Raw genomic sequence first — 21,887 nt, 5'->3', positions numbered from 1 at the left:
GCCCCTTTTAATGCGCTAATGAAAAGTGCTGTATTTATATGTTGCTGGTAGACGGCAATGTTGTGACATCAGGCCCATCTGTGACTCAGTCTAAACCCCTAATGAGAACATTACTGCGCCCGAGGCAGAGACGCACACACGCAGAGGGGAGATGGAGAGAACGGAACTGAAGGAGAGTGTGAGGGAAGAGATGATCGATGCAAACCTTGCCACCTCTTTTGACTGCCATTATCCCTTTTCCCTCCCTTCTCTTCACTGTGCTCCCACTTCTGCTCCTCCCTCCTGTCTCATACACCAGGACTCGGGGCAGCGGGTCTAACTCAATACGCCGTGCCGCAAAAATCAATGAAAGACAAAAAGAGATAGAGAGGGGAAGAAATAAGGCCAAAGCTCTGCAATTCTGTCCACCTCTACCTTAACGCACACAGACAAGCAGAAAATCCAAAACGCACCATCGACTCACCTGCATCTCTGTTCTTTTTGAGATATTGCACTCTACTGTAAATATCCCAACAAAGACATGAAATCAAACCAAAGGAGCTGTGGAGTATAATTTTATATATTCTTATAGGAATGTATTAGCACAAAAACCAGCTCAGGTAGGAAAAATAAAACATATAGACACATAAAAAGACACATTACAGTGATGTGTATACATGTCATGCACATTCCCTCATCCAATATCCAAAGCTCACAATTGATTTTGCAATGAATCCTCCACCACTGACTCACACACTCCAGCGTTATAGTATTTCCAACACCCCACCCTTGCTGCCCTGACACAGAGAAAGCTTCATATTCATCAAATGGTGAGTCGGGGCACTAGAACAACTCCCAAGGCTTTGGACAGACATGCAAACAGCCTTCACTGACACAAAGACATGCACACACACAGTTGGGTAAGACACATGCAAATTCAAACAGCTGTAGTGTGTTCCCCTGCCTCCTCTGCTCCCTCAGATTGTTTTCTTTTGTTCAATAAATCATAAATGTGTGATATCTAGTAAGCAGAGATGTGATTTGAGAACAAGCAGATTATAATTAAAAAAGGAAAGCAAAGAAAAATTTGACAGGTTTTGCAAAAATCTTTCACAAAAACTCATACATGCATGATTATTCATCTCCCCAGCCCTGCCCTGTCTACATCTTTCTTTCCGTCTGTTTTTCCGGCAGTGTACATATTGTCATTTAACCTCAACACACACATTACTTAGACGTTTCACTCAATTTCCTCCCCACTTCTACTCCCGTTTTCATTACCGCCTCCCTTAATGACCCCGTCTTCTCCCTCCTGTGCTTTATAGCTACCAGGAATGTTAAAAAAAGGAAGGAAAACAAAGCTTAAAACTATTGTTTTTCTATAAGAAATTAATGTAAGAGTTGGATGTCCAAAACACAAATCAAACAAAACCCTCAAACCACCCATCCCTGCAGCTCTGACTCCATCAAAGTCCTGCGTTCCCTCTCATTCATTCACTTTTTCCCCGCACATCTGCCTCCTTCAGCTCCCATGTTCCCTCAACACTCTCAATCCTCCTCCCATTAATGCCACATTTTTTTCTCCATCCCAATTCCCTCTCTACTTCAGCGCCCTCCACTTCACCAATTCACAGCTTCTCTCGTATCTCCCGTCCCCATTCATTCCTCTGTCATTACTCTAATCTCTCCCGTCTCTGCCGCCGGCGTGTGTTTGAATGTGTGTGAAAACACTAACCTGCCCTTCTGGCACGCGGAGCACAGCCAGGCTTTGTCCTTCTTGTTGTAGGTGCAGCAGGTCTTGCAGACGTTGTACTGGCAGTCCAGGCACAGGCGCTTGGGGTTGAGCAGGAAGGTGAAGGGCGCGCAGCAGCGGATGCAGCAGTGCTCGTTAAAGCGGTGCTGCTTGGAGAGGATGGAGCATCTGCTGCCTTCCTCCGCCAGCTCTTGCTTCATCTCACTGAAACCGAGAGAGGGAGAGAGGGGGAGAGAGAGGACCGGAGGGGGAGGGGGAGAGAGAGAGAGAGAGAGGGGGATGTGGTGAGCGTCTGGTCGAGAGGTAGAACGTGAAATCGGGAGAGGATGGCAATGCGGAATAATTGGAGATGCTAAATAAAAAATTAAAAAAGGGGTATTAAAAGAAGAAAAGGAGAGGGCAGGAGGGGTCATGGGTTTGGTGAAAACACTCTCCCTCTTTCTCCCACTCTCTCTTACACTGATTTGGTGGAATTAACGTGATGGCTGACATTTCAATTTGGGAGGACCTGTCATGCCTTGTTTGCCCACATCAGTCAAAACACAGCTGAGGAGAGCACGGCATGCACGTCGACTCCATCCTCAAATAAAAAAGCATCTTTGTTAATAAGGGCACTGTGAGGATAAGGATAATAAATTGGCATAAATAGCGCTAAGTCGAGGCTCTCTTGCTGGAGATTGCATGTTCAACACACAAACTAGCCTGAGAGGAAAGCAGCATCAATGAAAAGCCTGCACAGTCGTACTGAAAAGCTGTTTGGGCTTCAATCCAAAAATTACAGTTTAAAACTACAGCAGTGAAGGGGCACCAAAGAGCAGCACAGTCTAACTAATCTTAACGCCTCAGAGAATTGTACCCACTAATGACCTATTAGGATTAAAGACTGAAATACTCAACTAAAGCTAGTTGAAAACTCAAATAAAATCAGCCATAGCTCGTCCAACTGCTGCATCATTACAGAACGTTTGTCAAGTAAGGTTTTGATACTGAACGACTGATGCAAATCAAAAGAGAGACTAAATAATATAAGTTGTTAATCAGCGTGTTAACCAGCAAAGCAGCTTTGCTATCTGAGGCCTCACTGTTCATATAAATTATGCACATGGGGTTTTTCCTCGGTAGGATTTGCGCTGACTGAGCAATGCACCATAGGCAGAGACTGCAATAAATTATGTAATGTTTTGCATTTATATCATAAACCTTTCATCATCAGTGCATATTGCGCCTGTGTCAATTATATTTTAAATAACGCACAATGAGGAGAAGAGATTAAGTAACACATTTATCCGTGTTTACACTATCGCCCATCAGATGTCATTAGGCGCGAGTGGAGATGCAGAGATGGAGCTGTTGCTGCTGGGGAAGGTGTGAAAGTGCGTTCGGCTCGAATGGGCGGTGAGTAAATTATTTAAGCTGCTCTTCTATACACCACACACAGCCAGGTTACAGCATCTCAGTGATCCCGAGCAGGTGCTGTGTAGAGTATACACTAACAGATATGTGCAAAACATGGACACAAAAATACAGAGAAAAACCCAAACTCGCTGAAAGCAGTGATGCGTGCAAGACTACACAGAAAAAAAGTGCATCCTAACCTCAACTAAACCACTAAGTCACCAAGGAAAATTAAGTGAATAGCAAAACCGATTGCTGAATGCAGCAGATTGTGTATTTCCTGTGTGTATTATGTGTACTGTACGCGTGTCTGTGGAGCCAGCGGGGGCATTGCAATCTCCTGCTTCCCTAAGTTATTAACGCTGCTCCTCAAGCAGATCCTCTGCTGCCTCACTGATTGCTTTTCATATGCATCATTAGACGCAGCATATTAACAAGATGAACAAACCATTTCATATATAGTGTCATGTGAGAATCGGCGGAGTGTGTGTGAGGGTTGAAGGGCGTTGGTTGGCATATGCATACTGAAGATACTGATGCACCAAAGATGATCAAAAGGGGTTTTTGTATTCTGCACATGCAAGGTCATACAGCTGCTGGGAAATGGTGGCCCCCAATCAAATTAAAACAATCTAAACAAACCACGAAGCAACATGAAAGAGACTCTCCTTGTCTGAGCTGCAGCACCTGGTTCATACAAATGCAACACAGAGCATCCAAATATGCAGCATATATTCATATTTCAATGACTCAAAGAGTCTGAAAATCATTTCCTTCGCTTTTGATAAGGATCAGGATCCATTTTACGTCTCTGTGTCTGTGATACAGGTTTAATGAACAGCCCAGTTATGGCGGCTAGCTCCGGCCGATTAATTAAATGAGTGGGCGAATATACACATATATCCAAGGACAGGAGGGGATTTGTCATGCCTGGCGTCCCTCCACATTAACTCACATCTCTGTTAATGAGACATGAAAACCTGTGCTCATCTCGCAGCCATGACTGGAGATACATGCAGGTCATCCAGATGTCAGTGAGGTAGGATTAGTTCAGAGGAAAAAACAGCAGTCCCTCTTTATTAGCGGAGTGCCCTTTAGAGTTAAAGAAATGTGTAATGTTAATGATCATTTATATTTGGGCTACTAGTTCTTAATATTTAATGTTCAAACAGACATAATTAACACAGATCCAGATAATATGGTTGAAATACTTGGCGGTATCTTTGAATTAAGGCTGCAAAAATGCCATTAAATGCTAAATGGACCTTGTAAAAAGATTGTTTTGTCGCCTGCTGTTAGTCATGAATAAGCTTCGTCCCCAATAGAAGTTAGAGCATCTTTAGCTTCTGTACTAAAATTGATTTCCTGCTGAAACTGAATATTTTAGCAGCATCCTGTTACGAGAAGTTTGAATCAAAACTTTCACATTGATTGGACTGCTAAAAAGCTGGAAGGTTTTGAGATTAACATGTTTCTAAGCCACAGCAGAGTCTGCTGACATTAAAAACATCAGTTTGAACATCTTTAATTTCATGACAAATTCAATCTGCTGATGAAGACCATGTAATATGATCAAAAGCTCCAGAAACATGTACTAAGCTAAATTGTGGATGATCATTCATCAGTTTCTGAAATCTCAATTTACTGCTTACTGTACAGTGGACTACTGAGTGATAATTAAAGAGGAAGAGGACAGCAGACTCTCTACTCTCTCTCTCTCACACACACACACACACACACACACACACACACACACACACACACACACACACACATACACACACATACACAGCTGGTTAAGGCACCTTTCCTATAAATTGATTCATATTTCATTTTTATGCTTTTACTCATAAACATTCACACTTTAATCTCCAAGTCAAGGAAAAAACACATTAATTCATTAAGGTCAGACACTATTAAATATAACTTGTTCAATACACACACTGTAATTCAGTGACACAACCAGCTTGGTAATGGTCTAAAGTCCACCTTCAGACACGGTTTTAAGAACTCATTAATAAAATTTGGTTTGGGATTGATTTTCTCATATAAAAGTAAATTAAAGAAAACTCTCAAAAGGATGACAGACAAACACACAACAAACAAGTGACATTTATGTTCTGTATGGTCTCGTTTTTTTTGTTGTTTGTTTGTCTGTTGCTTATTTTGTTTCGTCTTCAATAGGGAGAAGACTCTGACTAAGCTGTTCAGGCTTCCTTCCTCTCCAGCACTGAAATTGCATCTCTTGGATGTATTTTGTATTTTCTTACTAGTGCAAATAAATAAACCTAATCTGGCCTCGTGCACTAAAGCTGTTAACGGCAGGTTTTTCTTCTGCTTTTCACTTTCTTGATTGCTGCTTACACAGGTTTCTTTGCCGGTGTTGTGTCAAAATCTGTTCCCCCGTCTGTATGTGTTTTCAGTATTAGACGGAGATTGGATTTCCTGTTAGTGACGCACCTAATCTGGTTTATTCTGAGTATGTTTGAATCTCAGACTTTAGGGAAGTGCACAGACATCGTTCCCTTCAGTAGAGGAATGTGAAAACACCTCTATAAGTGACGAATTTTGCACAAATACAAACCATTACAGTCAAGGTCAGACATTTTTAGAGGACATAAAAAAAGAAAAAACATTTGAGTGGACGGGACCTTTATGGTTGCAATGACCATTAACATCATAGATTAATCTCTCGGTTTTCATTGATAAATTGTTCCATGTATATATTAAAAAAATAGTTCAAAAAAGCTCAGCACTGCTATAGAAAATGCATCCAACTAGACAGGTTTGACAGATTTTAAAATTTAATTTAAACTGTCCAGAATCATGTATTATTACTCTTTCAGTGCTTGCAGTTTGGACAAAAAAGAAAAATAAGGATGATGAAAAACTGTGACTAACCACAGATCAAAGCCAATTTGCTCTCTTTTGCATCTGCTAAATGCTTTATCAGTGCAAGGTTAACTCCAGACAAAAGCAGCCATTCAACGCCATTTTGAAACATGATAAAAGCTCCAAACATCTGATATGCATGTGCCAAGTATAATCGGTTTAGTGGGAGACCATCCTCAATATGAATCCTCATGAAATTAACATATTTATCAGACAATTATTTTTTTAAGTCTTGCATCAATGTCAGCATGATGTATTGAGGTAGCTCTGAAGAAATTAAGAACAGCAAAGTTTTTTGATAGTTCACATGAAAACAAACCTTTTGAATTAAAAACTATTGATTGTGCAAATGAATGTGTATGGAGGTTGCAGTGGGTATTAGAGGGGATCACTGCTGAATACCAATTCAGCTTCTTATTGAAAGTCGGGGTAGCAGAACTGTGTGTGGATTTAATGATACACAGTGTATTTCTGACAGCCTGTCACTCCTGGCAAATATTATTTGTGCTGAAGATCTATTAACTCGGCTCTCTCATCTTCCATCAAGTCTGCCCTGCTTCTCTTTTCTCACTTTCCCCTTTCTGCTAGCGATCTTTTTTTCAGAGTCTCCTCATGTCTCCTGCTCCTTACTTTCCATTTAGTCTCTTTCTCACTTCAGCAGACAGGCTTAAGTTTTCCAGGTGAAGTTGAATTATGTAATGGCCTGAATTGTAATCAAGATAATGGCATTTTGAGGTCCAGCTGCAGCCTGGCAGGAAAACAAAAACAATTGCAGTGTTTTTTAAATGATGTATCGGCCCCTCAGCAGCTGTTCTCCTGCTCAGTGCAGTGCTCAAGAGTTACAGCTCTCATCTGATGCACTGCCGACCAACTCACAACTGAAAAACAATGTGATGAATCAGCTAAGGTGCAAAGTAAACACTATTGTGATTAGATAAGTAATTTTATGCTAATTTGTTGAATATTTCAACCTGTTCTCATTTACAGGAAGTCAAATACAGCAGCTCGGTGTCTGCTACTGACTCACAAGGCACCCTTTAGTGTCTGTATGAGACACACCCGGCTTTCAACTCACCCATCCGTGGCAATGACTTGGCATAAAGACAGACATAGTCCACTTAAGGTTAGCGTCACATGACATGCATGACGAGTAGGCAAAACCTACTCATCCTGTGAACATGTACACTTATTTAGAATTGGAAACTGACACGTCCAAAACTGATGCTAGAGGGGTACCTACAGCATCATAGTTTGAAGCTTAGGGCCACTGACTAAACTGCCATATTTGACAAGTTAGGAGTGAGAACATCAATCTGCAGGTCACTTATGAGGGCGTATGACTATTGAACAAAAATATGGTAAAAAACACTGTTGTTATGCATCACCATATTGATAACTGACTGATTAAACTAAATGAATATCTCTATAGCAGAGGGAAAACAGCTCCAACAACAAAATTTCAAAAACAATCTGATGTAAGTGGTTTGTGATTTATTACAAAACACCACAAAATGTCCCTTCCTGAAGCCCTGGCACTGTCTCTGAAAAAGTGACAACATGAGCCTATTCATCACTGAGCACGCAAGGCTGAACACAACTGAAATCAGTAGCCATATTATGACTGTGGTGAAAAAACAAGATTATTCTTGGGATGCAATTAGCCAAATTTGTAAGCAATGAATGAGCATCAAAATAATGATCAGAAATGTAAAACTTTATTTGCATCTGCAAATTAAACATCCAGTCATTAAGGCATGATACTGCATACTAAATTAAGTTTTGTGATGCACCAAATAACCCTAGAAAGCCAGCTCTATGCACAAGGAATGGAAGTAATTATTAAGCAAATAGTTAGGGACTATTAAAATCTGAAATGGCATAAATTGAACCCTGTTTAACAGCACATAGGGAGTTTTGTTCCAGTGCAGGTAGATTTTTCATTACGGTGGGGATATGTATTAATACACGCAAAAATAATGGATAGACAATACCCCGGCTGACACAGAGAGAGTGTCTTTTTGCTCTATATAGTATGACTTTCCCCCTGAATGTAGAGCAGCCAAGAAAGAAAAAACATAGATAGTATGCTGTAGAAAAGAGAGAGTTTTGTTAACCCACTGTTGGTTTAGCTAAGGAAAAGATCCTAGAGAAAATGAGCATACAATATCGCAGCGAGTCTTTGATCAGCGCTTTGATCCATCTGCTGCAGTGGGAACCCACAACACCAGCATCCACTGTTCACCATGAAACCAGTAAATCATACAGCCCCGGAGCAGAGAGACACCTGTCTGAGAGGTTTGTGTGCATTAGAGCGCTAGTGTGTGTATTTATTGATGTTGAGTCGATGTGTATTTTCAAGCGTACAGTAGCCAGACACACTTGGTAATTGTGAATTGATCGAGGGCTTTCCGAAAGCTTAAGGTGCTTTTAATTGAAAGTGGGCAATTTCAAGTGTGAAGATGTTGCTATTCTGTTTCAGTGTTGATCTGAGTGCATGCGTGCATGCATGCAGCATGTGCTAAAGGGATATTTCACTGATTCTCAACCAGCTTTTAATCAAAACAATGTGGGTGGAATGAACTGTAGTAATTTCTCTCCGTCTAACCAGTGCCTAGATATCCCTCATCCACCCACGGCAAAACTCTTCCAAATGACATAAAAAACGTCATTTGGAGGAGTTCCGCCAGCTCTTGGGCTGTTGCTCAAACTACAGGCTGTACTTCTGCATTTTCTGCCACCCGTGCTGCGAACAGTGCAGACAAAGAGTTTACAGCTGATCAAGAGAATTACCTGCCCGCCCCCCTCTCTTTCTCTTAAACTTGGACCAAAATTCAATGAAATGGTAAAACAAGGCAGTGCTGACTGAATTAAAAAAATCAAGATTTTGTTACTTCGCTGCATGCTTCTTTCCCAAAATGTTTCCAGTAACATATTTATACACTGTAATTAGCTGTAATAGCGAAAGTTTGTGAACAGAAAATGGGTGACATACTGCTTCCTGCACAGTTTAAACAGAGGCTGAAAAAACAGAGATCAAATGGTTAAACAAAGCAGCGTTGATCAAATATAAACCAAGACTCTGATACTGAGTTATTTCTCATCTCAAATGTTATCAGAAACATATTTTAGCTTACTGTTTAACTGTAATACGAGACTGCCGGCTGCCATTGTTTAACTAATTCCAGTCCACATTGTGCCACCCACCAGCAGGAGCGTCTGGTAAGACATGATGCATTAATTGTAGGTTTTCTACCTCTTTAGCAAAAGCGTCCTTTTTCTCTGTTTTCTCTGGTCATATAGCACCAATGTCAAAAGTATTTGCATCTTTTTAGTGCAGAGACGGCCTAGTTTTATGTGAGGACTCTCTTTATATCGGTGAAATACTTATTTAAATCTGTAGGGATCCTTTCCTGCTGTTATTCGGCCTGAAGTGACATATTAATACACTGTGTTGTGTGTATGTGCCTGTGAGTGCGTTACATGCGCGTGCATGCATGCATGCATTTCTATCTTTATACACCCTGTGTGAATTAGAGCCGGAAAAATTCTTATCTGCTCCGGGGTGAAAAAAAGCAATGTGAATGGGAGCAAATTTTGGCTCAATCCAAGCGCAAAAAATCTGCATTTGGACCCCGACTGGGTGAAGCCGAGTTACACAGTTCATCCAACTTGAATGCCAGCTCCAAAAGAGAGCAGAGAGAAGCCCTGTAGACAATCTCAACTCTCTTTCTCCTCTGCAATGCAGTGGCAGACTGGCACGTGGGTCATAAATTTCAAGGTAGAGTTTCTGGCGTTGGGCTGTTGGGAGTGTCGGCAAGCTGTTGATTAAGGTGCAGGTGTTGGCTGGTGAGCTGAGATGAGATTATATTGCTTGGAGGTGGAGAGGGGACATTCCCTTCATGTGCAGGAATAAATCCGTGTTTGTTTGCTGTGTTAAAATATTCCAATGTCACAAACGAATAATCTACTGATCAATTCCAACAGACAGCCACCTGAATAACAGGCTAAGAAAGATAAAGTCACCACCAAACGCCAGTTCTCCTGCAGGATTATGTGTGCTAAAATCCCTCTCACACTGCACAGTACAACTTATTTGAGGGCGTCTCATCCATGAGAGGTTTGACAAATAGCAGTTCTGGCCAACTCCAGAAAATCCGTGTAAGTATATCTCTGACAACAGTGGAGAGTTTTGAGCTGAGACTCTGGCAACAAGGTAATTTTCTCTGCCCAGCGCCGTCTGTAAAATCAGGGGCTGAGTGACTTGAAATGACGGAGAGATATAATCCTGGCAGCCTGTCATCTTCCCCCAAACTCTCCTGGTTGACATCTGGAGGACTCTGCCATTTACTCCTGCAGGTTACTCTAAACACTGTGAGGCTACAGAGGTTATAGCTCATATTTACTGGAACAACAGAAAGAAGTAATTTTCATTTATATATCAGCATTTTTTAAGTTAAACGTACATTTATAGAATATGTCATCATGAGATGAAAAATGCCATTAAGCAGAGATACGTGACCAAAAGAGCAGTGTCATGACAACAATAAAGAAAAATGTATAATATAATGAAAACATATTAATCAGCAAAATACAAAGATAAGTCTCCGAAGACACAATTCATGAAACCTCAAAGGCAGCAGGTAGTAAAGAAACAGAACATCCCTTCAGCAATCAATAAATTAATCACATTAAGACTTTGGTCTTTTTACTTTTCTTTTTTTTTTACTTTGACCAAGAGGAAAGAAAGTAAAAAATGTCCTCAAACCGCAAATGGAATTTCCACAAAGTACAAGAGAACCAATGATAAGGAAACAGACCCAGAATGGCATTATATATTAAAGAGAAAAAGAATAAAGAGTTCATTTGCGCAGAGTTAGCAATAAACCTGAGGATACAGTACAAGGTGTTATGATGAGAAGGCAGGAATAAACATCAGTGCTGCATATTACAGCATACAATAAAAGGTGTGGAAGAATAAGGAGGGAGCATACTAATGTAAAACAATGCAATCATTTAACAAGACTCAGGCTGCGTTCACACTGAGAGCCTAAGTGCTCAATTTGGATTTATTGCTCAGATTAAATGTATAGGTTTGGCTGCTCACATTAGTTTTCAAATGCTGCAAATATCAGATTCCAGTGTTAACGGGTCACAGTCCTGAACTGACCTGCATGTGAAAAAGCATAAACAAACTGTTGAAGCAAACTGTGGTACTGAGGTCAACATGGAGGCCGCTGAAGTTTCGCATATAAATTATGTGCAGTTTAAGCCAGCAAATTTGTGAGCAGATGATAACGTGGATGAGGAGAAAGAGACACATTTTTAATTATGGCTTTTTGATGGCTGCTACTTCTGTACAGAGGTGTGTAGATACAGAGTCGAAGCCAGGTGTGGCGAGAATTGTGACATTAATGGCTTCATGGAAACAGATTTTATTCCAAATTTCAGGATGTCAAGGGATACTTTGAAATACACCTGTTAGCGCCTCTTCACAAGGCTCTCACAGCAAGGCACTCAGTGACATAAAAGTCGCATGAATTTCTGTTCAGACTGCAAAAAAATCAGAGCTGTGTCTGCTTTAGGACCACATATGAAAATGTCACAATTAAGATTTGAAAAGATCAGAATTCTTGAGATGTGTGCTGTTCGCATAGCTATGGAAAAAACAAAACAAAAAAACAGATTTGGGCCCTTTTGCTCACAGTCTAAATGTAGCCTCAGGGCCGGGCATGTGCCACGTCTTTAACCGCCTGGAAAAGGCGCTGGGTGCTACTGTGTGCTCACTTTCAAGAGCGCAGAGGCAGGTTGTGTCTGAGGTTAATAAGCAGCCATAACCAGCACCGTATCATGTACACAGAAATAATTTAACTCCTTATACACCACAAACTGATATTTACATAAGGAGGGAAAGATATACGTCAGCTGTGATTGGTTGATTCTCTACACCTGACATTGAACTCCGATTATCCCAGGGTACACTCATGTTGACCTGAAAAATAGGCGACTGTGAATACTGACACTTCACAATGGTGTTACTCTCCCTTTTCAGCATGCCTTCTGTGTATCTACATTAAAAACAGATGATTTCAGGGTGCAGAAAAAGCTACATTTTTACGAACCCTAAGAGTCTACAGCCACACTAGCGGCTCTACTTAAGTACTGTGGTACTTTGAATTAAACGCTAACATCAGCATGATAACATGATCACAATGACAATACTAACATGGTAAAGTTAAGCAGGTTCACCATCTTAGAGCAAAAGATTTAACCTGATGATGGCAGTAGACAAAAAGTTGGGAAATCACCAAAGTGTTTAAAAATCGTCCGCAGGGGGACATGAATCTGTGTTCCAAATTTCATGAAAATCCATCCAGTGGTTGTTGAGATATTTAAGTCTAGAGCAAAGAGACCCGTGGCAGACAGACAAACACTGACTTCCCTATAGAGCTGTGCTGCTATTGTAACTACAGTTTCTATAACCACTTTTTAGATCCTCAACCCCCTCACTCTTTTGAGCTCTCTTAAAACATTATTTATATATCTAACTTTGATATAAAACAGCCTAGTTTTAGACACTGAGCTCTAACTTTTTTTCCGTATTTTGTGAAAGAATGTGGCTAATTTATACAGCATACATTATTAATCATGTTCATTTTTCTGTGGTGGCCTTGGTGTGGTTTATTCATCCACTGCATAAATAAAGAGGACACACAGGCTTGCTCTCTTTTCTCTCTGTTCTCTGTCTCTCCCCTTCTTTCATCTTCAATACGTATCCAATATCAGGCACAGTGGATACTTTTTATGCTCAATTTGTCTTCTCCCTCTTTTGACCTGTCAGCCTATTATTCTGCAGGTAGTGAATGAGAAGCTCAAGGTGACCACAACAGAGCCCTGTATGATGCTGCTGCTGGTTTTGCTCTCCCATTCTCTCTCTTTCTCCCTCACTTTAAATGAACTATGATATTTCACACATACACATGCACACACACAAGCATACACTCAGATCTCACATAATGTCACCGCAAGAATAAATCCAAGAAGTATACAGTTCCCTGAATGTCAGCACATCCTCCTTCATGTGTGACAGCCAAGTCCTAATGCAAGCCCTACTGCATGATTATATGCAATTTATTCTTAGCCATTCTGCTCCGGGATCTCAAACAAAGGGCCCAATATGTGTGCATATATTTGCAAACATTCATAAGAGAACAGTGACACAAGAGCAATACCTGAGGCCGGAGTTCCTCCTACAGAACCTCAAAATGGAAACACCACCTCCCCTCCCAGTAAGTTTTTCCACGGGGACTCATTCTTGCAACATCACCAAGCACACATAAAGACCTGCTTCATCTCTTCACATACATCACATCAACCCTGCAGGCTTTCCAGCCCGTTGAGCTAAGAGGCATGTTAGTAAACACTATGGGAAAAGAGACACATGCAGGCATACATGCATGACTGAATGAACACATGCACACATATAAAAGACGTATGCGACATGGACCGTTTCTGTGAGTGATGGCGCCATCTCCATAGGGACACTAAGACACAGTCTGTGTGAGAGCTATGAAGCAGGAAACACGGAGAAAGATGAAGGAAGTGCTTGTGATCTATAGGTGCGGCTGAGACTCGATACCAAATTGACAAAATGACTAGATAATTATTAATTGTTCCATTTCCGTCAATTCACTTAATTAACATGATGTACTGTAACTGCAGTCATCTATGTCATTCCCAACACTGTATTACACTAATTAACCTGTCTTGCAGACAGTATTCAGATCTGCAGAGATTTTCACAGCACTTGCAGCGATAATCGCCTGCATTAGTATAATCTGATTATAATTTTAAAAGTTGGCATCCACACTTACTTTAGGCTCTCAAAATAAGTGCACACACAGAGTGATGACACTATTAAAGCACATGCATATGCTGTGAGTGGTAATACTGACATGGCCGAATGCATTTTTATTGTGGAGTTTACCCACAGCTTTGCAGTAAAGTCAGCGCGATTATTAAAGGCTATATGCAAGAGAGGAATCAATTACACACAGCTTCTGGGCAGATTATCAGAACACCACTGGTTTAAGATAATGTTACGCTCACTATTAACTCTTTAATGTCTTTCTTTCAACTTCCTTTCAAGTCGTTAAAGACCATTATAAAGAAGGTTCTCACATAAAACTAGGCCATGTCTGCAGTAGAAAGATGCAAATATGTCTGAAATACGTGCTACATGACCAGAAAAAAAAGGACTGCGGCATTTGCTTTTGTTCGAACAGTAGAAAACTTCCAACTACCAGAACACATCTGTTGGGTAACATAATGTGACCTTGTTCATTCAAAGCAATGGCCAGATCTTGTGTAACAATTAAACGGTAAGAAAAACATCTGAGGCAATACAAATGTAACACAGTAACAGAATCTTGGTTTATATTGATCAGTGCAGCTTTACCGTTTTATCTCCGTTTTTTTGCCCTCAATTTTAATTGTGCAGGAAGCACCCTCTCTCACCATTACAGCAAAACAAGGCATTAAAATACATTTCTGGAAACATTTTGGCAAGAAATTGCCAGTGCAGTAACATAATCTTGATTTGTATTTGATCAGCATTGATGGTCGCAGTTTGAGAGACAGAGAGTGGGGCGGGTGTGTCTCTAGATCAGCTGTATACTTCTTGTGTGTGCGTGGTGGCGAGGCCATGGCTAACAGGCAAAACAAAAATGTTGTACAGAGCCTGTAGTTAGAGTAAAAGCCCCAAAAGCCAGCGAAACAAATGACGTGATTTACATCAAATGATGTAATTTACAGTATTTGGAGTATTTGATGTTTCGCCGGGGGGGCGGGGGATATCTAGGCACTAGTTAAATGGAGAGAAGTCTACCACAGTTCATCTATTCATACTAACCACATTGCTTTGATACACAGCTGGTTGAAAATCAGCAAAGTTTAAGCTTTATCCCTTTCATCTTCTCACCCCTTTTTTCTCATTGCAAGATTTCTCCTCCTGTACCTCTCTGTACTTGAGGACTTCCTTTCTGTCTTTCGCTCCCATCAATGCAATCCTATAAGAGCGTGCATTTTTCTGTACCCACGGGTCTATACGTCAGCAGCCTCTTTATCCCCCGCTCTTCCCCCCTCATCATCTTCTCTCCTCTCTGCGAACCCGCTAAACTGAAGCCTTGGGGCGATGGGGAGACTTCTCTCTGAACCAACTTTGGCTGGCGACGATTATCCAACAAGCCAATAATGAGCCCTCACTTTGGGAAACAATCCAAGTCAAATGTGTGCTCCGCTGATAACGTTTCCAATCAGAATGGCCTGCCTGCGTGGCAACTATGTGAGAAAATGAGAGAGAGATAAAGAGGGAGGGGGGAGGAAATAATGTGAGTAGGCGGTTTACTGCTACCTCAGCAAGGTGCTGAGATAATTTAGAAGTGAGGGAAGTCATTTTTTGCATTCTGGGATTATTGTTTTGAACTCTCCAATTACTCAGTATTGACAGATTAAATTCAAAGAGAGGAAAAAGCATATAATTTCACCATCACTTCTCTGAAATGGGCAGAGTCGTTTTCCAGAAAACCGAAACTGGAGCAGCGCTCTGGATTTTCTGACTGTGTCAGGAGAGAAGATGGGCAAAATAGGTTAAGTTCAAAATGCTGAATTTCCTCTGATTACAGGCTTGAAAAAAGTCAAACGCATAAGCACACACAGCTAACAATGACAAACTGAGGTCAAAGTCTTCGAAAAAACGCAAATAAAGATTGCTTTCAAAGTATTCATTCAGTGTAAAGGCAATTTTTTTATGCATCAGCTCAGAATCTTCTTACAGTCTCACCTCCTTTAATACATACTTCAATCTCTGTCATTCACTTCATCAAACACTCACTTGAAGCTCCATCATGCCACTTCTCTTTCCTTTCATCCCCTCAACCCATTTCTCCCTTTAAAGCTCAGATTAGCAGCCTTTACAGTAGCGGGCACAGATTGTCCTTTCCTGTGCTGAATAATCTCTATTCACATAGGAAAATCAAAACAAATGTGCCAAATATGCGGCTTAAGTGTCAACCACACCGAGGGATGCCAAGGGAGGAAGGAAAAGGGAGAGAATGGCAGCGGCTACTGAGCACACATCCAACACCAGTGCCTCAATCCGAGGGGAATGAACTGTTTGTAGCGAATGGGAGAGTCAATCTGTTGTTAGGCTGCCACGAGGAAACAATGGGAGTCCACAGTATGCTGCAAATATGCTACAGCATGTTTCATATTTCATACCGAGCATGGAAGCAGTGATAGTATTACAAGTGATTCAACGGCTAGCCAATTCCATATTCTTTCATGTGTTCTTCAAAATGTAACCACATTACTTTAAAGGGACAGTTCACCCCAAAATACACTTTTCCTCTTACCTGTAGAGCTTTTAATCAATATAGACTGTTTTGGTGTGAGTTGCACAATGTCGCCCTTGTCTCAAATATAATGGAACTAGATGGCATTCAGCTTGTGGTGCTCAAAGCACCAAAAAATTAAAAAATTAAAATAGGAAAACTGAACAGCAATGTCTCTTTCCAGAAATCATGACCCAGTTACTCAAGACAGTCCTTGTGAACTGTTTCACTTAGGAACTATTTTATGTCTACTGAACTACACCGGCCAATCATATGACCATGAACAGGGAAGCATGCATACTGCTAACGTTATAGTCTTGCTGAGGAGGGCATCATTGATGTTTACATATCGCGCTGTCATGAGCATAAGCTTCTCGTCAATAATTACACAGGTGTAGATTTTGGGGGTGTGCATTTGTCCTCTCCGGTAAAAACATTAAAGCTACAGAGAACATTTAATTTGGAAAAAAAAATCAAAGACAATCACACTATGAATTGGTTAATTTAAAAAAAAATGACTAGAACGAATGAAATCAAGAGTTTGATGCAAAAAAATTTCTGGTGGAGGATGTCTAAACCTTGTTTGATAGTAGTGTAGAGTGTTGAAAGGAAACCTACACTCATTGGCATGAGTAGATGCATGCTTCCCAAATTAACACTCCAAAAAAGTATAAATGCGTGTTTTTCCTATGTATTTTTTGGGTGCCAAGTGCCATCTAGCTCCATTGAGAGAAGGCACGTGTCTCTACAGCAGACATCTCCAACACTCGCACCAAAACAATCCAGAATGACATACATCACTGCAGGTAAGAGGAAAATATGAATTATTGATTTGGGGAAGGACAGTTCCTTTAAAATTTTATATCAATGAACAGTTAACCCCCAGGAAATGTACATAACAGCTTCATTTTTTGAAAATTAAACAATCTGCATCCTAAAATCCTCCTAGTATCTCAGTCTACATCAGCAGCTTGAGATCCTTTATCCCACTACTCGGTGATAATATTAGCTGCAATCGTGCTGCACAATATGCTGTGTGGTGCACATTAGCCGTGAACGTCGGGTTCGAGAGGATGTGCCGCTGTATATTAAGAAGAGGCCAGGGATAGCCGCCAGGGAACGAGTGGCTATTTCTGTGGTAACAAAGACGCAGAGCTACAGAAGAGCATCATTCACTGAATTCCCCTGTGATGAGAGAGAAGAGCTGCATGCAGGGAAAATAAAGAATAATGAACAAGGATAAGACAGACAGAGAGGAATAATTAGGGCTGAACCAAGAGGAAGAGAAGAGGGAGTTATTTTTGGGAAATGCCAATTCAATTACATGGGATGGGGGGGTTGGCTGTGGTTCTGACATAATGGGGGTTCTCATACTGACCGGGACTCCAGATCCCTATTAGACCCACAGGGAGCCTGACTGGCAGCCTCAGCCCACATGCTGTACCTAAGTGTGTGTCTGTGTGTGTGTGTGTGTGTGTGTGTGTGTGTGTGTGTGTGTGTGTGTGTGTGTGTGTGTGGGTTGGTGACACAAAGCACAGTCTATATGGATCCATGACAGATTTGACACTTGTCACATTACAGCACACACCTACACTGACACACACACACACATATAGAGTCACTCTCTCTCTCACACACACACAAACAAACACACACATATTAAATCAATCCGTTCCACACTCTGGCAACAGCAGGGGGAGGGCATGTCGACTTCACGTACACAGATATGAAGACAGAATCACACCGCTGCAGTGTGACTGATGGTTGTGTGACACCCACCACCGTGGTACGTTTTCAGGTCCAGGGAGAGAGCAGCTTTTGTCAGAGGTGATTTGGGGGAAGAGAAAGCATAAAATGGTATTGGATGTAGATGGAAAGCTATTGATTGCAGCCTGACAGAGGAGGGTATTTGTAACTGCACTGCACTTTTGATTTGAGCCCCGCAATGGCTGCTAATGACAGAGAGCAGGGAGGCAGCACATTTTAGCAGTGCTAAGTGCATTTTGAATGAGCGCCTCAATTCAGCACTAAACCCAGCGATGACGCACTGGCAAATTAGAGATTTATGAAGAAGACACGATGAAAGAAATGCCAAGAGAAGGATTAAAGAGAAATAAAAGGTAGAAAAGAACAAACAAAATTGTAAAAATAATCATGACAGACTGTCCGTGTAGTTGTGTTTGGTGACAGATCAGTGTTGATAACAAACCAACAGGTCTAATACACTTCCTACGGCTGACAGACATGCATATTGGCTTTATGATAATCCAGTGCGGGTGGCAAATCAATAGAGTCAACACAACACAGAGAGTCATACTCTGCCTCATGGTGCATGTCAGGCAATATGAACTTACTGCAGGCAGTTTGCACCTGCAATCTGACATAAAAAGCAATACAAAAATGGCTTTATTCACCTTTTCTATCCATCCATCTGGAAAACTGTTCTGGGATCTGTCTTAGTGGTGCATTTAAATCTGCAGCAGAACCACGCACTCAATACATACAGACAGAGAAGCTCAAATTTCCCAAACATCAGCTTTTTAAGAACTGTAACACACATCCTAACATAAAGGAGATTGACAAGAGTTAAAGATCTTTGTAACATTTGAATGTAAAGGTTCAGTGTGTAGGATTTATGGATGTGTATTGGCAGAAATCACATTTTAGGGTTTGGTTATGTAGTGTAGTGTTTTGGGTGTTTGTTACATATCAAACATCCAGTATGTTGTCTGTGGTGTCTGAAACTGTGTCAACGGATGCCTTATACTTTCTTCTGCAAACTAAATCTACCTACGGGTACAAACAAAGTAACTTGAACCTGATCCTGAAGAGACCTGCGAATAATTCAGCTTCTGGTAAAATAAAACTCTTGAATGTCTGGATCAGGAAAAAAGGTGATAACACAGTAGCAGGTGCTAGGCTAGCAGCCCGTCTCTGGTGACCCAAACAGCTTCGGAGAAACAGTGATTTGTAACGTCAAACTGCTTTATTCAGTGTTTTTACCTGCTTTAAATCACCTGGTCCGTTTGTTTTGGAGACGAGGAGATCTCTGTGGATAATTCAGTTCCCTATACAAACCCACTGAATGAAAACACTGATGGAATTCTGACCGAGAAACGTTTCAGCTGGTTGCAAATGGCAATCATCACTGCTAGATGCCACCAAACAGCCCTAAATCTTACACACGGGACCTTTAAATTAGAAGAAAATGAAATCAGATTATAACACTGAATTCTACAACTGTTTGAACTAGTGTTTAGGCATTATTTAATAAAGTTCCCATTAAAAAACTGGAGGTTTCTAGTCACAGAGTCATTTTGTATTCTAGTGAAATGGCTTTAACCTTGTAACAAAGCTTTCTTATAATGTCAGCTGGGAGCTGCAGTAAACTCTCTGATGTTCATGCGTCCTCAGATAACCCAATAGAACCACTCATAAATACAATTACCTCTGCCTCAACACACAAACACACACATAATACTGTATTTATGACATCTGGACAGCTTACACCACAGGGAGTCAGACCACACGGTGGTCTTGTCCTTTAAAGCCAAACACACTCATTTCCTGAGCGGTTATTATTCCCTGAGGCACTCTCGCTGATAAAAGGCTTTTTTTTTTTTTTTTAAATCTAAGGTGGAAGTGTGCAGACAGAAGCTTGTGTGTAATCTTGCAGTTACACAAAAATGTACACAGAGGCACTTGTGTTCGACCAAACCAAAACATATGCTCACGTGCACACAAAATACTCTGCAGCAAACAATCGCAGAAGTCAGGCTTCTGGGATTTAGAGAAAGAGAGAGAGAGAGAGGCTGCAAAGGGAAAGGGCTTTATGGAGAGAAAATCACATCACTATGTCCTTGCTTGGGTCACCTTGGGTTTCTTGTAGCAGTTGAGTTAGAGGGAAAGAGAGCGAGGAAAAAAACTGAGTGGGAGGAAGAGATTTATCACAGCTGGACAGGTGTAGCTGAGGCAGAGGTTGAACGACTGGGACTACCTGGGAGATTACTGCTACATGAAAGGAGATTTAAAAGTGTTTTGCTTCAGCAATTACTGCATTTTAACTCACTGTTTATCCCCCCCAGAGTGTAGCAACACCAGGAGGAGCTGCAGGAGAAAGATGCACACTTATAGGCTGAGATGTGAACTCATGCATCCATGCATGCAAGTCACATAGTTCAGACACTCTCGACACGTACTCGCACACTCTGCGGCTATACATGCTACATAGAATAACAATGATTTTGTGTTCAGCTGGAGGCAAAATGGCTCATCCATTACAGGATGGTCAGAGCAGTCAGAAAACCATTTCTCATGGCATTGAGCTCCGGAGGCAAACTGCCTCATTGCATAAAAGCATAAACACCTGTCAGCGTATAGACAGAGTTATCAATGATGGGTAGTCAGGGTAGGCAGAGTAGGTAGTGGTTATAATCACAATGAAATTAGATTTTTTTGTACATTTTAAAGAAGTATTTCACTTCTGGAAAGATGTTCTTTTTTCATATACCTGGACTGTTTGTTTTTGAAATTGGTGCTATATGACCAGAGAAAATAGAGAAAAAGGACTGTGGCATTTGTTTTTTGTTCAGAGAACCTACAACTTCCAGAACTCACTGCGCCGCACTGGACAAATGAACGAATGAACGAATGACGAATGAACAAATTCCTCTCCCCGGTGACGTAATGTGAGCTCATCAGTTTTGGGGGCTGGCTGGTAACAAATGATATTGAATATTAGTTAAACAGCAGGCTTACTGTTTCTGAAAACATTTAGTCTTCAACACATTCTCATCCCAACTTGTCAAACACTGCCACTGATTAAGTGGAGCCAATTAACAATATATGACGCGTTCGGTACCCTTTTGTGTCTGTTTTGGACATTCAGGGACAGCATGTCAATTTACAATTTGAAGATCAGAGGAGGAAACTTACCATTATTCATTTGCACATACCACCCACATTATTGTAATGCAAAGCTGCAAGTTCCATCCAGTTCAGTTCTGTTTGTGACAGTGTTATAACTAAAGTAAAATAACATAAAAAAGTGGGAAAGGAGAAGCTCTGTATCGCAACAGAAAGGTGCTCTTTCGTTCTCTGTGTCTGACAATACATGTCAAAATGGTATACCATATGATTATGTATGAATGTATCAAGAATGAAATAAATATACTTTGCAGTTTAGGTTTTGAGTCTATCATGACTTGGTCTTGACTCTGCACTTGACTGAGGCGGTCGCCTGCAGCTCTGGAAACTAGGATGTCCCTGGCCAGTCATCTCTTCAATAACTCAGTTTAATGAAGTAACAAACCCCAGTGACAGCGATGACAAGGACTGACACAGCCCTGACACTACATCGCTTCCCCTTCATCGCTAACCTGACATTGACTCATAGGTCACGCACTGTAGCTTATGGCCTTAAAGAGCAGAAAGACAGATCCTTGCACAAAAGTGTCCTCGTGTGCGTTTTAGCAGCAGGT

The 21,887-nt window shown here is 41.1% G+C and overlaps 1 protein-coding gene across 9 annotated transcripts in view; it reads right to left on the bottom strand.

Moving 5' to 3' along the window:
- Positions 1-21,887, bottom strand: part of myripb (myosin VIIA and Rab interacting protein b) — a 143,670-nt gene that overhangs the window by 71,964 nt on the left and 49,819 nt on the right. For all 9 annotated transcript variants that reach the window (XM_088071647.1, XM_088071638.1, XM_088071640.1 and 6 more), the window contains exon 3: positions 1,715-1,936. In XM_088071647.1, the coding sequence (XP_087927773.1) occupies positions 1,715-1,936 (222 nt within the window). The remainder of the gene's footprint in view (positions 1-1,714; positions 1,937-21,887) is intronic.

Source organism: Plectropomus leopardus, chromosome 21, assembly GCF_026936395.1.
Source record: "Plectropomus leopardus strain MGB_pleo_1.0 chromosome 21, ASM2693639v1, whole genome shotgun sequence".
NCBI classification, from domain to species: domain Eukaryota; kingdom Metazoa; phylum Chordata; class Actinopteri; order Perciformes; family Serranidae; genus Plectropomus; species Plectropomus leopardus.
Note: the sequence above shows the minus strand (reverse complement) of the source record. Positions and strands in the feature narration are given on the sequence as shown.